The sequence below is a fragment of the Lolium rigidum genome, chromosome 1 (assembly GCF_022539505.1).
Source record: "Lolium rigidum isolate FL_2022 chromosome 1, APGP_CSIRO_Lrig_0.1, whole genome shotgun sequence".
NCBI lineage: Eukaryota > Viridiplantae > Streptophyta > Magnoliopsida > Poales > Poaceae > Lolium > Lolium rigidum.
Window position 1 is genome coordinate 77,364,302 of NC_061508.1, and position 18,129 is coordinate 77,382,430.

The following is an 18,129-nucleotide window of genomic DNA, read 5'->3' on the forward strand; positions in this document are numbered from 1 at the left end:
AGTCATCCGCCGTCTCGCACGGGCCGTGCCGCACGCATAGGGAAGCATCGCCGGTGGTGGCCTCCCGTAGACCACCTCAAAGGGAGTAGTGTGCAGCGCGGAGTGGTAGGACGTGTTGTAGCGAGCACTTCGGCCCACGCCGGCCGATCCACCCAAGCTCGTGGACGATCCCCGGTGATGCAGCGCAGTACATGGCGATGATCTTGTTGACGACCTCGGATCGGCCGTCCGTCCGAGGATGAAACTCCGTGCTCATGCGGAGCTTCATGCCTCGCCAACCCAAAGAGGTCCCTCCAGTACGTGACCCGTGAACACGGGATCACGATCACTGACGATGGAGGACGGAAACCCGTGGAGGCGAACGATGCCGTCGAAGAAGGCGCGTGCCACGGACGCCGCCGTATAGGGATGGCCGAGGGCGATGAAGTGCACGTACTTGGAGAAACGGTCGACCACCGTGAGGATGACGGACTTGCCGCCAACCTTCGGCAGCCCCTCGATGAAGTCCATGGAGATGTCCGCCCACACCGGGACGGCACGTCCGGCGGCTGCAGTAAGCTCCGCCGGACGGAGCGTTTCCGTCTTGTTCCGCCGGCATGTGACACACGCCGCACCCGCTCTCGCACCAGGACGCCATCCCCCGGAATGTAAAAATCAGCGCGGAGACGGTGCGGGGTCTACCGGACGCCCTCATGACCTGCGTGAATGCGCCAAGGACAAGGCCTCGGTGGCGCAGGTCTCCATGATCCGGCACAAAGATGCGGCGCCCATGGAGGAGGAGTCCCTCGTCCGGGCGCCATGGCGCGGCCAGCTCGCCGTCGGCCGGGCGCCGGCGCAGCTCGCCGCGCATCCGCGGCCTCGGTAGTAGCGCGGCGAACCTCATCGATGAAGGCGAAAGATGGCCCGGAGTGGATGCAGAGGGCCGCACCGACCGTGGGCGCGTCCGCGGCGTCGTCGATGTCGCGGCGGGACAGGGCGTCGGCGACTGTGTTGAGGCGGCCGGGGCGGTACTTGACGGTGAAGTCGAAGCCGAAGAGCTTGCCGATCCACCGATTCTGCGGCACCGTGGAGAGGCGCCGATCCAGCAAGAACTTCAGAGCCGTAGTGGTCCGTGCGCACACGGAACGTCCGGCCCCAAAGATACGCCCGCCGCGTGGCGCACCGCCTCGGACCAGCCCGATCGCCTCGCGCTCATATGCGGCGAGCTTGTGGTGGCGCGCGGCGAAGGGGCGGCCGAAGAAAGCGAGTGGCCCCTCGCCCCGGTGAAGGACGGCGCCGAAGCCGATGCCGGAGGCGTCGCAGTCCACCACAAACGGCTCGTCGAAGTCCGGCATCCGAAGAACGGGGCCCGTCGTGAGTGCCCGCCGCAGGGCGGCGAAGGCCGTGGCCGCCTCCTCGTCCCGAGAGAAAGCGTCGCGACGAGCGGTGCGCGTGAGAGGCGCGACGATGAGGCCGAAGTCCTGGATGTACCGCCGGTAGTATCCCGCGAGGCCCAAAAATCCGCGAAGAGCTCGCGGCGACTGGGTCGTCGGCCAGGCGGCGACGGCGGCGACCTTGTCCGCGTCCATCGCGACACCGGCGGCGGAGATGACGTGGCCCAAGTACGCGACGGAGGTCGTGCCAAACAAGCACTTCGAGCGCTGATACGTCTCCAACGTATCGATAATTTCTTGTGTTCCATGCCACATTATTGATGTTATCTACATGTTTTATGCACACTTTATATCATATTCGTGCATTTTCTGGAACTAACCTATTAACAAGATGCCGAAGTGCCGCTTGTCGTTTTCTCGCTGTTTTTGGTTTCGTAAATCCTAGTAAAGAAATATTCTCGGAATTGGACGAAATAAAAGCCCGGAGGCCTATTTTCTCACGAAGCTTCCGAAGTCCGAAGGAGAGACGAAGAGGGGCCACGGGGTGGCCAAACCCTAGGGCGGCGCGGCCCCACCCTCGGCCGCGCCGGCCCGTGGTTTGGGCCCCTCGTGCCGCCTCTGACCCGCCCTTCCGCCTACAAATAGCCTCCGTGACGAAACCCCCAGCACCGAGAGCCACGATACGGAAAACATTACCGAGACGCCGTCGCCGCCGATCCCATCTCGGGGATCCCGGAGATCGCCTCCGGCACCCTCGCCGGAGAGGGGATTCATCTCCCGGAGGACTCTACACCGCCATGGTCGCCTCCGGAGTGATGAGTGAGTAGTCTACCCCCGGACTATGGGTCCATAGCAGTAGCTAGATGGTTGTCTTCTCCCCATTGTGCTATCATTGTCGGATCTTGTGAGCTGCCTATCATGATCAAGATCATCTATATGTAATTCTATATGTTGCGTTTGTTGGGATCCGATGAATAGAGAATACTTGTTATGTTGATTATCAAAGTTATGCTTATGTGTTGTTTATGATCTTGCATGCTCTCCGTTATTAGTAGATGCTCCGGCCAAGTAGATGCTTTTAACTCCAAGAGGGAGTACTTATGCTCGATAGTGGGTTCATGCCTCGCATTGACACCTGGGACAAGTGACGTGAAAGTTCTAAGGTTGTGTTGTGCTCGTTGCCACTAGGGATAAAACATTGATGCTATGTCTAAGGATGTAGTTGTTGATTACATTACGCACCATACTTAATGCAATTGTCTCGTTGTTTGCAACTTAATACCGGAGGGGTTCGGATGATAACTCGAAGGTGGACTTTTTAGGCATAGATGCAGTTGGATGGCGGTCTATGTACTTTGTCGTAATGCCCAATTAAATCTCACTATACTCATCATGATATGTATGTGCATTGTCATGCTCTCTTTATTTGTCAATTGCCCAACTGTAATTTGTTCACCCAACATGCTCGTTCGTCTTATGGGAGAGACACCTCTAGTGAACCGTGGACCCCGGTCCAATTCTCTTTACCGAAATACAATCTACCGCAATACTTGTTTTTACCGTTTTCTCTCGCAAACAATCATCTTCCACACAATACGGTTAATCCTTTGTTACAAGCAAGCCGGTGAGATTGACAACCTCACCGTTTCGTTGGGGCAAAGTACTTTGGTTGTGTTGTGCAGGTTCCACGTTGGCGCCGGAATCCCTCGGTGCCGCGCCGCACTACATCTCGCCGCCATCAACCTTCAACGTGCTTCTTGGCTCCTCCCGGTTCGATAAACCTTGGTTTCTTTCGAGGGAAAACTTGCTGCTGTGCGCATCATACCTTCCTCTTGGGGTTGCCCAACGAACGTGTGAAATACACGCCATCAAGCTCTTTTTCCGGCGCCGTTGCCGGGGAGATCAAGACACGCCGCAAGGGGAGTCTCCACTTCTCAATCTCTTTACTTTGTTTTTGTCTTGCTTTATTTTATTTACTACTTTGTTTGCTGCACTAAATCAAAATACAAAAAAATTAGTTGCTAGTTTTACTTTATTTGCTATCTTGTTTGCTATATCAAAAACACAAAAAAATTAGTTTACCCGCATTCACTTTACTTATTTCATCATGTTTCCTTTTAATTTTACTACAAAGAACATACCGGTAGGACGTGGGTCTATAGTCGGGAGAAATAATATAGAAGAATTCTTCAACCATGTTAGTACCATTGAAAATTTTGAAGATAGACACTTGATAGATCTTGCGCCTACTTGTGAAATTGTCGCTGCGCATTTAGTTCGCTTGTTGGAAACCAAATTTGTTAATCTCAATCCTATAATCCAACATATGTTTTTCACACTTAGTGATATGGAAGAAGGGGAAAAGAAAGATTTTGTTTTAGAAACCCTTCTTAGAGAATTTGGTGGTCTAGCAAGAGAAGCTAGAAAGGTCTTTGCTAAATTTAATATGCTTGGTTCTCCTACTAATTTTGTTAGTCTCCTTGAAAAGATGGATATGGATAGAATAAGATACACTAATAATATTGATGATGGTGAGGAGATCAAAGCACCAATACCATGTAAGCTCCTAGCTATGAATGATGCACTAGAAAATAACTATGCTTGGCTTGTTCCTGAAAATTTGTTTGATGAGAGTAGCACACCTAAGACTAATGAAAAGGGAGATGCTAAAACTTATGTATCTAATATAATATGCCTAGTTGAGAAAACTCCACACCTCGCTGAGAATGCACCATCCTTCGATAATACTTGATACACACTTTCGCGCCTAGCTGAAAGGCGTTAAAGAAAAGCGCTTATGGGAGACAACCCATGTTTTTACCTACAGTACTTTGTTTTTATTTTGTGTCTTGGAAGTTGTTTACTACTGTAGCAACCTCTCCTTATCTTAGTTTTGAGTTTTGTTGTGCCAAGTTAAGCCGTTGATAGAAAAGTAAGTACTAGATTTGGATTACTGCGCAGTTCCAGATTTCTTTGCTGTCACGAATCTGAGCCCACTGCCCTGCAGAAAGCTCAGAAAATTATGCCAATTTACGTGCATGATCCTCAGATATGTACGCAACTTTCATTCAATTTGAGCATTTTCATTTGAGCAAGTCTGGTGCCATTTTAAAATTCGTCAATACGAACTGTTCTGTTTTGACAGATTCTGCCTTTTATTTCGCATTGCCTCTTTCGCTATGTTGGATGAATTTCTTTGATCCACTAATGTCCAGTAGCATTATGCAATGTCCAGAAGTGTTAAGAATGAGTGTGTCACCTCTGAATATGTCAATTTATATTGTGCACTAACCCTCTAATGAGTTGTTTCGAGTTTGGTGTGGAGGAAGTTTTCAAGGATCAAGAGAGGAGTATGATGCAACATGATCAAGGAGAGTGAAAGCTCTAAGCTTGGGGATGCACCCGGTGGTTCACCCCTGCATATATCAAGAAGACTCAAGCGTCTAAGCTTGGGGATGCCCAAGGCATCCCCTTCTTCATCAACAAATTATCGAGTTCCTCCCCTGAAACTACATTTTTATTCGGCCACATCTTATGTGCTTTTTCTTGGAGCGTCGGTTTGTTTTTGTTTTTGTTTTGTTTGAATAAAATGGATCCTAGCATTCACTTTATGGGAGAGATACACACTCCGTTGTAGCATATGGACAAATATGTCCTTGGTTTCTACTCATAGTATTCATGGCGAAGTTTCTCCTTCGTTAAATTGTTATATGGTTGGAATTGGAAAATGATACATGTAGTAATTGCTAAAAATGTTTTGGGTAATGTGATACTTGGCAATTGTTGTGCTCATGTTTAAGCTCTTGCATCATATGCTTTGCACCCATTAATGAAGAAATACATAGAGCATGCTAAAATTTGGTTTGCATATTTGGTTTCTCTAAGGTCTAGATAATTTCTAGTTTTGAGTTTGAACAACAAGGAAGACGGTATAGAGTATTATAATGCTTTCAATATGTCTTTTATGTGAGTTTTTCTGTACTAGTTCATCCTTGTGTTTGCCTCAAACAACCTTGCTAGCCTAAACCTTGTATCGAGAGGGAATACTTCTCATGCATCCAAAATACTTGAGCCAACCACTATGCCATTTGTGTCCACCATACCTACCTATACTACATGGTATTTTCCCGCCATTCCAAAGTAAATTGCTTGAGTGCTACCTTTAAAATTCCATCATTCACTTTTGCAATATATAGCTCATGGGACAAATAGCTTAAAAACTATTGTGGTATTGAATATGTAATTATGCACTTTATCTCTTATTAAGTTGCTTGTTGTGCGATAACCATGTTTATCGGGGAACGCCATCAACTCATTGTTGAATTTCATGTGAGTTGCTATGCATGTTCGTCTTGTCTCGAAGTAAGGGCGATCTACACCGAGTTGAATGGTTTGAGCATGCATATTGTGAGAGAAGAACATTGGGCCGCTAACTAAAGCCATGTTCCATGGTGGAAGTTTCAGCTTTGGACAAACATCCTCAAATCTCTAATGAGAAAAGAATTAATTGTTGTTGAATGCTTAAAGCATTAAAAGAGGAGTCCATTATCCGTTGTCTATGTTGTCCCGGTATGGATGTCTAAGTTGAGAATAATCAAAAGCGAGAAATCCAAATGCGAGCTTTCTCCTTAGACCTTTGTACAAGCGGCATAGAGGTACCCCTTTGTGATACTTGGTTAAAGCATATGTATTGCGGTGATAATCCAGGTAGTCCAAGCTAATTAGGACAAGGTGCGAGCACTATTAGTACACTATGCATGAGGCTTGCAACTTATAAGATATAATTTACATGATGCATATGCTTTATTACTACCGTTGACAAAATTGTTTCATGTTTTCAAAATCAAAGCTCTAGCACAAATATAGCAATCGATGCTTTTCCTCTATGAGGACCATTCTTTTTACTTTTATGTTGAGTCGGTTCACCTATTTCTCTCCACCTCAAGAAGCAAACACTTGTGTGAACTGTGCATTGATTCTTACATACTTGCTTATTGCACTTATTATATTACTCTATGTTGACAATATCCATGAGATATACATGTTACAAGTTGAAAGCAACCGCTGAAACTTAATCTTCTTTTGTGTTGTTTCAATACCTTTACTTTGAATTATTGCTTTATGAGTTAACTCTTATGCAAGACTTATTGATGCTTGTCTTGAAATGCTATTCATGAAAAGTCTTTGCTTTATGATTCAGTTGTTTACTCATGTCATACACATTGTTTTGATCGCTGCATTCTCTACATATGCTTTACAAATAGTATGATCAAGTTTATGATGGCATGTCACTCCGTAAATTATCTTTGTTATCGTTTTACCTGCTCGGGACGAGCAGTAACTAAGCTTGGGGATGCCGATACGTCTCCAACGTATCGATAATTTCTTGTGTTCCATGCCACATTATTGATGTTATCTACATGTTTTATGCACACTTTATATCATATTCGTGCATTTTCCGGAACTAACCTATTAACAAGATGCCGAAGTGCCGCTTGTCGTTTTCTCTGTTTTTGGTTTCGTAAATCCTAGTAAAGAAATATTCTCGGAATTGGACGAAATAAAAGCCCGGAGGCCTATTTTCTCACGAAGCTTCCGTAAGTCCGAAGGAGAGACGAAGAGGGGCCACGGGGTGGCCAAACCCTAGGGCGGCGCGGCCCCACCCCCGGCCGCGCCGGCCCGTGGTTTGGGCCCCCGTGCCGCCTCTTGACCTCGCCCTTCCGCCTACAAATAGCCTCCGTGACGAAACCCCCGGCACCGAGAGCCACGATACGGAAAACATTACCGAGACGCCGTCGCCGCCGATCCCATCTCGGGGGATCCCGGAGATCGCCTCCGCACCCCGCCGGAGAGGGGATTCATCTCCCGGAGGACTCTACACCGCCATGGTCGCCTCCGGAGTGATGAGTGAGTAGTCTACCCCCGGACTATGGGTCCATAGCAGTAGCTAGATGGTTGTCTTCTCCCCATTGTGCTATCATTGTCGGATCTTGTGAGCTGCCTATCATGATCAAGATCATCTATATGTAATTCTATATGTTGCGTTTGTTGGGATCCGATGAATAGAGAATACTTGTTATGTTGATTATCAAAGTTATGCTTATGTGTTGTTTATGATCTTGCATGCTCTCCGTTATTAGTAGATGCTCGGCCAAGTAGATGCTTTTAACTCCAAGAGGGAGTACTTATGCTCGATAGTGGGTTCATGCCCGCATTGACACCGGGACAAGTGACGTAAAGTTCTAAGGTTGTGTTGTGCTCGTTGCCACTAGGGATAAAACATTGATGCTATGTCTAAGGATGTAGTTGTTGATTACATTACGCACCATACTTAATGCAATTGTCTCGTTGTTTGCAACTTAATACCGGAGGGGTTCGGATGATAACCCGAAGGTGGACTTTTTAGGCATAGATGCGGTTGGATGGCGGTCTATGTACTTTGTCGTAATGCCCAATTAAATCTCACTATACTCATCATGATATGTATGTGCATTGTCATGCTCTCTTTATTTGTCAATTGCCCAACCGTAATTTGTTCACCCAACATGCCTGTTCGTCTTATGGGAGAGACACCTCTAGTGAACTCGTGGACCCCGGTCCAATTCTCTTTATCGAAATACAATCTATCGCAATACTTGTTTTTACTGTTTTCTCTGCAAACAATCATCTTCCACACAATACGGTTAATCCTTTGTTACAGAGCAAGCCGGTGAGATTGACAACCTCACTCGTTTCGTTGGGGCAAAGTACTTTGGTTGTGTTGTGCGGGTTCCACGTTGGCGCCGGAATCCCCGGTGTCGCGCCGCACTACATCTCGCCACCATCAACCTTCAACGTGCTTCTTGGCTCCTCCTGGTTCGATAAACCTTGGTTTCTTTCTGAGGGAAAACTTGCTGCTGTGCGCATCATACCTTCCTCTTGGGGTTGCCCAACGAACGTGTGAAATACACGCCATCAAGCGCTTGAGATGAAGACGATGCGCTCGAAGCTCGTTGAAGATGATGGCCACGTGCTGCAGGTGCTCCGCCCAGGATGCGCTGTAGATCAAAATATCATCAAAGAAAACAAGCACAAAGCGTCGTAAGTAGGGGCTGAGCACGTCGTTCATCGGGGCTCGGAAGGTCGCCGGCGCGTTGGAGAGGCCGAACGGCATCACCAAAAACTCGTAGTGGCCATGGTGAGTGCGGAACGCCGTCTTGGCGATGTCGTCCAGGTGCATGTGCACCTGATGATAGCCCGAGCGCAAGTCGAGCTTGGTGAAGAAGCGCGCGCCATGCAGCTCGTCCAGGAGCTCATCCACGACGGGGATGGGGAACTTGTCCTTGGACGTGACGGTGTTGAGGGCGCGAAAGTCGATGCAGAAGCGCCACATGCCGTCGGTCTTGCACACAGGGAGCACGGTGGCGCAGAACGGCGACGTCGAAATCCGGATGATGCCCTGTGCTAGCATGACCGCCACCTGGCGCTCGAGCTCGTCCTTCTGCAGCTGGGGGTACCGGTACGGCCGCACAGCGTCGGGCGCCGTGTTCGGCGACAGGTGTATGCGGTGGTCACGGGGCCGCGAGGGAGGGAGGCCCCGCGGCTCGTCGAAGAGGTCGCCGTGCTTCGCCGCGATAAGTCGACCAGGAGCGGGTGCGCCTCGTCAAGCGCGGCGGCCATCAGGTGGAGCTGCGGGGATGCGCCAGTGCTGCCCAAGCCCGTCCAGTGAACACGGCGGCCGCCCTCGCGCCAGAAGATGAGGGACAGCACGTCGAGGTCCCAAAGGATGGGGCCTAAGGTGCTCAGGAAGTCGAGGCCGAGGATGAAGTCGTAGCAGCCCAAGTCGATGCCGACGCAGTCGATGGAGAATGGCTCGTCGCCTACGAGCATGGGAACCTCGTCGCGCCACGCCCGGCACGTAAGACGGTCGCCGTTGGCGACGGTGACGCCGTACTTCTCCGATCCCGCCGGGCCGGAGAGCGAGGCGGCGCAAGGCGGTGTTGGATAGGAAGTTGTGCGTCGAGCCCGTGTCCACCGGCGCGGTGAGACGCTCCCCATTGATCGTCACCGGGAGCGACATCGTCTTTGCCGTCTTGATGCCCGCCATAGCATGAAGAGAGACGACGAAGGCGGACGCGTCGACCGGCGCGTAGGTCGTGACACCGGCCTCAGTGACGGTGGCGGCCGCGAGCTCGGCGGTGAGGGCCTCCACGTCGGCGTCGTCGACGGTCTCCGAGTAGAAGAGGCGGGCGCACGTGTGGCCCGGCGCGTACTTCTCGTCGCGGTTGAAGCACGGCCCACGGCGGCGCCGCTCGAGCCGCTCCGCGCGCCGTCGGCCGCTTGAAGGGGCGAGTCGGCGCGGGAGGGCCCGCGGGAGCGGCCGGCCGGCGCGGGGCGCGGCGGGGCGGTGGGCGTCGGGGCGGGTCGGAGCGCGGGACGAGCGCCGCCACGTTGCGCGTAGACCTGCCGCATGGCGACGGCGCGCCGCTCGTAGGCCCGTGCGTAGTACATGGCCGTCCGCAGGTCCGCGAGGCTCGCGCATCTCGACGTCGACGCGGATGTAGTCGGGGAGGCCGCCGACGAAGAGATCGGCGCGCCGCCGCGCCGAGACGCCCGGGGCATGGCACGCGAGCGCCCGAAAACGGTCGGCGAAGTCCCGGACCGTGGTGGTGAAGGCGAGGCGTCCCGGCTCGGCGAGGCGGCTTCCGCGTAGGGTCGGCCCAAACCGCCGGAGGCACGGGTCGCGGAAGCGCTCCCGGGACGGCATCCCGCGCTCGTCCTGCTCGAGGGCGTAGTACCAAGTCCGCGCGGCGCCCGTAGGTGATAGGAGGCGATCCACGTGCGGTCGGCGCCGAGCGTCCGCCGCCCCCGAAAGAACCGCTCACACCGGTTCGGCCCGGTTCGGGGGATCGGTGGCGCCGTCATAGGTGGCGAACTACAGCTTGGTGAAGCGGGGCGGCTGTTGTGCCAGAGGCGGGACCTCGGGGGCGCCCTCCTGGCGGCGCGGGTTGAAGGACGTGCTCGCGGCGAAGGGGGCCGCAAACCCGCCAGGACCGCCAAAGGGGTGGGCGGGCTCGCCGAGCCGTCGTCCGCGCCGCGGTCCCGAGTGTAGACGGGCGACGCGTCGATCCATGTGGGAATTGGCGAAGGCGATGGCGGCCACCACGCGGGCGACCGTTGTCGGCGGCGAGGCGGCGCGGGGGCGGCGGCGGGACGGCGGGCGGTGGGGGCGGCGGCGGAACGGCGGCCGGTGGGGGCGGCGGGTGCTGGCCGGCATTGATCTCCGCGAGCTCGAAACGGATGGCGCGGAGACTGTCGGCGAGGTCCGCCAAAGTAGCGGGCAGGAGGTCGAGGCCCGTGGGGGCGGCGGCGGCCTGGTCTCCGTTGGAGGCGGCGGCGGCTCCCTGCAGCGCGTGGGCGCCGGTCATGGCGGCGGCGGTGGCGGTGGTGGTGTTGGTGGCGACGGAGGACATGGCGGCGATGGGGTCGACGGGGGTGCTGTTGGAGCCCATGAGACCTAGGCAATCTGATACCAAAGTGGTAGAGACTAGAGTTCTACCGGGTCTAGGGCGGAGGTTGTAAGGGTGGAAGTGAGGGCGGAGAGGTTGGAGAGCTCGGCGCCGTCGCGGAGGAGGGAGGCGGCGGCTAGGGTTGGTGCGGCGGCGCAGGGTTCTCCCGTCTCCCTTCAGGAGACGAGACAATAATGATACTGAATTATTGTCTGATTAATCTCGAACGGATACAAGTGTTTATATAGGAGGACGGCCTCCTCTAAACCCTAATTACTTGGGCTAAGCCCCTAATTTACTTGGGCTAAGCCCATAACTAGCCACTAGTGGGCTTCCTGCGTGTATAGGTCAAACCGACCATAACAGCAGATCCATTGGTTTCATTTGAAGTTTCGAACCCAAGTACCCACCCATTACACCTTGGCTCCACCACTGTCTCAGGAGAACGTTGTTGCATCCGATCGCTGCAAAACAGTGGACAACATTCAGAAGGGTCTGGGCTTCAGCATGGAGGGCACACACAGGTACCTGCAACACGACCCGCAGCAATTGCTCCACCACCATTTCTAACGATAAAACCCAACCCTCCACTGCTGATTTCATCCTGACAAGCGACATCAGTATTAGCATATTTGGAGGTATGGTCCAGCGGCACATTACCGGCTCCTGTTCTCTTTTCTTTAAGTGCCATAAATTCTGTTGCATGTTTGGACACAGAAAAAATCAGAGTTTTGAGCCGCTTCAAGACAACCCGAAGTCACAACCGGGCATGTACAAAGTCGAGCCATCGGTGCAATATCGCAGTATTCTCAGTTTTGAATATACGATGCATCATTGTGGCTAGTTAGTTCTTAAAGGGATAATCTTAGCCATCCACCAGAAATAGAGACTAGGCAAAGTTATTTATCTCTGTTCGGAAAAAATATCGTACCATAGTGAACGGTTTTATTCCCACGAAGCCAGAAAACGAATTATACTTCACTCGATTAGTACTAATTAGCCTGGCATATAAAATTCTGAAAAGAAGACCCTTCGCTGGAAGATTCCCATTCATTCAACTGCAAGCACGCATGTTATTTATATATAGGCGCTTATACACTACTAGCAGTGTTCATATCCACACCTAACACGCGCACATGCATGCTGCGCTTTTTGGTTTTGCTTTCCCAAAAGAATGGAGGGGCAACATTGAATATTAGACAGCACGCATCTTGATCGACCATCAGAAGATAACCATGGATGAAGTTTCTTAATTCCTCCATTCCCAGGTATCCAATTTATGGTATGTTTGCACCATTGTGTTTGTTAGCGACAAAGACATCCAAACTAGATATGTGAACATGTTTCCACAAGTTGGATTGTGGGAAATTACCAGGTGATAATATAGGCATTTCCTTCGCACAGTACTGACGACAACGTTGTTGAAATTGTTGTATCCAATTTTTGTAGGATTGTTGCAAACGGTATGTCCATCCGATAAACAGTTGGAATTGTTGAAATATGTGATGCTCTGCAATATCTAGGCGTAGCCATATGGTATTAGACGCCACACATACAGCGTTGTGGAGTGATTTTTTTCTAATCCCGCAAGGAATCTTCGCACGCACGCCAGCTAATGCCCTACCATTTGCTATGATCAATTGATTAACCTAGTTGCGTAGATCAAGACCCATCAGTTGTTGTGAGTACTATCACTTTATACCCAGCTAAATTACACATGCATGCTGCATGCGTGAGTCATTAGCGCTGTATTTTAATTAGCTTGCCGCGTGTGGGAGGGTTGGGTTGGGTGATGTATGAAACTACGACGCGCAATGCTCAACCTTATATGTATAGTGTGGTGGCGTACTAGCTAGCTTTAGATCAATTAATGGCACATGACTGCACACCCATCTTACTCTCTGCTGCAGTGGCAGCGGCACTGCTGCTGCTGCTAACATCGTCCGCAGCTGGAGCAGCAGCTCCGGCTCCGGCAGTAGGGATGCCGGGCTGCAACACCAGGTGTGGCAACATGAGCGTGCCGTACCCGTTCGGCATGGGCCCATCCTACTGCTACCACTCACCGGGGTTCAACCTGAGCTGCGACCATGGACGGCTCCTCCTCGGCAACGGAACCTTCCAAGTCGCTGAGCACATCAGCCCCAGCTTTCCCAGATTGACCGTGGTTTACACCGGGGATATCCAAACTGACGGCCGCGGCCTCGGCACATTTGGTGCCGGCATGGGGCTTGCCGACGACAGTCCCTTCTCGCTGTCAGGCGGGAACCAGCTCGTCCTCGTAGGCTGCAACGTGCGGGCGACGCTGAGGAACGGCAACGTCACCATGAGCGGCTGCTCCTCCTTCTGCCCCGATGGCGTCGACCAAGAACACATGTACATGCCATCGAGGCTGAAGAGCAGCATGCTCTGCTCCGGCATAGGCTGCTGCCAAGCGCCCATCGTCGTGAACCGCGAGGTGCTTGCTGGATCAGGCGAGCTGGCCCCCATCACCTCCTACGACGTGGAGCTCGACTCCTTCGGGTGGAACCGCAGCGCGGCCAGGGAGCTGCCCGCCCGCGTCTTCGTCGCCAGGGACGGCTGGTTCGCGCCCATGAGCATCTCACGCCAGCTCTTGTCCAAGGACTACCGCGCCGCCGCGCCCATGGAGGTTCCCTTTTGGCTCGATTGGGAGGTCATCGTTGGCCAACAAGGCCCTTCCTTGTCGCCCAGCTGGGAGTGCCCTGAGGATGTGGCCCGCACAGTTTGCAGGAGCAACCACTCTGACTGCACAAGAGGTGAAAGATGGGGCTACACCTGCTCATGCAAGAACGGTTACGAGGGCAATCCCTACATATCCAACGGCTGTCAAGGTTCCATCGTTTTTCCTCACAACTATATACACGTACTTTTTTTAACAAGATTGTATATGTACGTACACAGTACTTAATTTGATCCAGTTAAGCCTAGGATTTAAGATTCACAAATTAAATCATCAATCATACCTTTGGTTTACTAATCTGAGCCACTTCATCGATCATATACCCGAAACTAACGAATTCATGGATTTTTGAGGATATGTGTGCCTAGGACATGGTTAATGCACTCAAAATAAATTTGGCATACTAGTTAAGTCCTTTGCTAGTCCTTCCATTCCATATTAGTTGTCGTCGGATGTATCCATACACAAAATATGTCTAAATACATCCAACTCAGCTACAACTAATATGGCGACAACTAATATGAAACTGAGGGAGTATTATAATTTGGACATGCTATATATGCTGTGTGACTTTACATGTAGAATTTATATTATATACATGCAGACATCAATGAGTGTGGGGATTCAGAAAGAAATGAGTGCTTCGGCGAATGTACCAATACAGATGGATTATATAGGTGCGAGTGCCCATGGGGTACCCAGGGCGACCCCTACACTCCTGGAGGCTGCTTCCCTTTCCTCACAGGCAAGCGATGTACTACCACTGCAAATAGATTACTTTTGCTGCTTAAAAATATATGTTGGGTGTTTTAGATGCTGTCACTTTTGATTTCATAGGTTCATACACTCAATGATTTAAAAACCTTTTACTGGAAAAATAATTCAAATAGCATCTACCTTTTGAATCGAAGGTATAGTTAGCTTTTGCTTTGATTGTGATGGATACAATGAATAACTAAGGTGGTTTTTGCATGCCCCTGCAGGTAAATGCATCACGTCCTGCGGCAACATGACCCTGCCATACCCATTCGGCATAGGCCCTCTCGGATGCTACTTGCCAGGGTTCAACCTCACCTGCGACACAAGCAACCACCACGCCCCACGGCTGATGCTCGGCAACTTCCAAGTCGTTGACATCTCCCTGCTCAACAACACTGTGCGCGTCATCAACACTGGCCTAGTTCTTGATATGTACGGTGGTCGCTACGGCACGGATGGGGGTTCCATAGAATTCAGCCTTTGGGATGAGTGGCCCTACTCACTGTCGACCAGTAATGAGCTCATTCTGATGGGGTGCGGAGTACAGGCGGGTCTGTTGGGCACCGGGAAACCAGCAATCCTCAGCGGCTGCTCCTCATTCTGCCCCTCAAACCAGGATGGCACCTACATCGTCGACCATGACGAAGACGATGACCAGTACTGTTATGGAACTGGCTGCTGCCAGGCACGCATCTCCATGTCGAGGGATGGCTGGCCCAAGGAATTCTGGATCAGTTGGATGGACTCCAACAGTGCCTGGGATGACAGATCGCCGCACTCGTATGCACTCATCGCAGAGGAGGGGTGGTTCCGCAAGCGTCGTGTGTCCACCGAGCTGCCGCACCACACTCCCAGCCTGGACATTCCCGTTGTTCTAGACTGGGAGGTCATGCAGTTACAGTCCGCCGCTGGCTCACGGCCACCAGCCAACTTGAGCTCGCAGCAGCAGTATCTTAAGTGTCCTGGCATCTGTAGTAGAAAGAACAGCCTCTGTAAACAAAGGATCAGAGGCTATACGTGCCACTGTGCAGAAGGTTACACCGGGAATCCCTACCACGTCGACGGATGCAAAGGTTAGGATGCCCTTAAACGTATACATGTGTCAGTAGTTAATTTTCCCTAGCTGTTTCTCTAGTATATATATGTATGTAATTACGGCAGTTCATACTCTTTGTTTATCTCTGCAGGTGGCCGCAAGTATTTTAAAGGTGATCACTGCTACAGCTTCTATCTCCCGCGAGTATATATGAACTTACTGGTGTTCTGATTTACTACTCAGACTTGGCTTTCTCATAATTTCTGTAATATACATTCTCTCAGGTTTGAGCGCAGTTATAGGAGTTACTAGTGGGGCTGGCATTGTACTTTTTGTTCTGATGGCAATCCTCGTTTCCAAAAAGCTGAAATATCATAGAGAAAAAATGATGAAGCGCAAGTTCTTTGAGCAGAACCGCGGACAGTTGCTGCAACAATTGGTATCCCAGAAGGCTGATATTTCAGAAAGAATGATCATATCCTTAGAAGAGTTGAAGAAGGCGACAAACAATTTTGATAAAGCCCGTGAACTTGGTGGAGGAGGACATGGTACCGTATATAAAGGAATTTTGTCGGATCTCCATGTCGTAGCCATCAAGAAACCAAAGAAGGTGATTCAGAAGGAGATTGATGAGTTTATCAATGAGGTTGCCATTCTATCACAAATCAACCATAGAAATGTGGTGAAACTCTATGGTTGCTGTCTTGAAACAGAAGTGCCAATGTTGGTTTATGAGTTCATATCCAATGGTACCCTTCATGGTCATCTTCATGTCCAAGGACCAAAATCACTTTCATGGGATGATAGGTTAAGGATAGCAATTGAAACATCTAAATCTATAGCATATCTTCACTCGACAGCTTCAATACCTATCATACATCGAGATATCAAGTCAGTTAACATACTTTTGGATGACACTCTGACAGCAAAGGTAGCCGATTTCGGAGCTTCCAGATATGTTCCTGTGGATAAATCAGGGTTGACAACAATGGTGCAAGGAACAATAGGATATATGGACCCTATGTACTTCTACACTGGAAGGCTGACCGAGAAAAGTGATGTTTATGGCTTCGGTGTCATGCTTGTCGAAATGCTGACTAGACAAAAGCCATTTTTATATATGTCATCTGAAGGTGATGGCCTTGTTGCACATTTTTCTGCCTTGTTTGCAGAAGGAAAACTATCACAAATATTAGACCCACAAGTTATAGAAGAGGGAGGCAAAGAAGTCGATGAAGTGGCTGCGATTGCAGTAGCATGCATAAAACTAACAGGAGAGGGTCGTCCAACCATGAGGCAGGTAGAGTTGGCACTGGAAAGTGTTCAATCACCCAAACATCTAGGTGATGTGGCCGTGACAAAATCTGAGAAAGTTGGTCCATCAATAGATTTTTCATGGACTGAAAGTGGAAGAAGTTACAAGGAGTCTACCAGACAATATAGTATGGAGAAAGAGTTTGAGATTTCAGCAACATACCCACGATAGTCATGTTTACTTATGTATTGAACATGATTAATTTGGGAGATTTGTGTACGATCAACGGTGCCTCTAATCCATTTCATTTGCTTGCAGATTTGTTGTATTCTAGTTCATTTTATTTCCACATTTGTGTAGAGAAATGACCAGCTAACTAGTTGAACTGTTGAAGAGGATTTCTCTATTTCGAATAGTTGGAAACTCACACCAGCTAGGAACTTCCATCTATGTATTAACGTTGGTTGCTGTAGTATTTGCCTTTGCAATCTTGCAACTGGTCATTTTCTTCTGCATTCGCAGCCGGGATACAAAAGCCCATGGTCAAATTGGCAGATGCAGCAGGGCTGTGTCCTCTGATCCAGCAATTGGATCCTCTGGACAAATAATGCTTCTTCCAATGATGATACACAACAAAAAGTTGCTACTCTGGCCAATGCACATGTCCATTTTGCTAAACATGCTTGGCCACCTGGGCAGCAGGCAGCACGAGGGAGTGGGAGACATCTCATCTGTCTAGCCATCCCTGTTCTTGTTGTCTATATCGGAGCCTATGCTGCCTGGTCATTCTATCAAACAAAGACCAAAGGACACAAAGGAAATTCTGCATCAATCAACATGTGATGAGAAAAGTTAAGGCATCATGTCATGTTTTGTCTGCTTATTTGATTAAACTGCGGACATTGTCACTAGCAAGAGAAAATGCAGTCCTCAAAAGCACATGGCATGGACTCCAGCATTTGGTCGCTTAACAGGCCGAGCGAGTGGGATGGCAGACATTTTCAGGGCAGGAGAAGCAGCACGACGATTAAAGTTGCTATCAGACGATTTAACCATCTTGGTACTTTTGTACCAACTCACAGATATTTTCAAATTTTTGTTCAGCTAGTGCAGATCACACCCAAAATGCACGTGTTCAAGCAATGTCAGGATGGAAAAATGCAAACACAAGCCAAGAAGTGTTAGGAACCGATAGACAGGTAACATACCTGGAATCGGAGTGTGCAGGTAGTTTATGTCAGGCATCACATCTGAGCTCAATTCTTGCCTGAACTCCCCGTTCTCGACGCCAAGTCCCACGAATTCCTGGACTTGAGTGACACGGTGCTGCACAAGAGTTTCTGGCATTTCGTCGAGCACTTGCCGGGCGCCCCGGCCCGCGCTCTCCATTTCGTCAGGCTGCAGAGCAGTCCGCCATCCAGCGCGTGTGCTGATTTAACAGGAGCCTCCCCACCCGTGTCCAGAGAACGGAGAGGACGGCTCGATGGCGGCTGGCAGGCCACCGGAGGCGAGGGGTACCG

At 50.4% G+C, this 18,129-nt stretch overlaps 1 protein-coding gene across 1 annotated transcript; it reads left to right on the plus strand.

Annotated features, from left to right (window-relative positions):
- Positions 1-758: 758 nt before the first annotated feature.
- Positions 759-16,840, plus strand: LOC124647751 (wall-associated receptor kinase 2-like). Its single transcript, XM_047187638.1, has 7 exons — positions 759-1,262; positions 8,222-8,243; positions 12,772-13,710; positions 14,164-14,304; positions 14,543-15,391; positions 15,506-15,526; positions 15,639-16,840. Exons 1-7 carry the CDS (start codon positions 759-761, stop codon positions 16,838-16,840), a joined length of 3,678 nt encoding a protein of 1,225 aa, XP_047043594.1.
- The last annotated feature ends 1,289 nt before the right edge of the window (positions 16,841-18,129 follow it).

Coding starts and splice junctions, on each gene's coding strand:
- LOC124647751 (XM_047187638.1), top strand. CDS start 759: ATGCGGCGCCCATGGAGGAGGAGTCCCTCGTCCGGGCGCCATGGCGCG. Junction 1,263..8,221: donor GCGAGTGGCCCCTCGCCCCG/GTGAAGGACGGC, acceptor TGCTTCTTGGCT/CCTCCTGGTTCGATAAACCT. Junction 8,244..12,771: donor TCCTGGTTCGATAAACCTTG/GTTTCTTTCTGA, acceptor TCTCTGCTGCAG/TGGCAGCGGCACTGCTGCTG.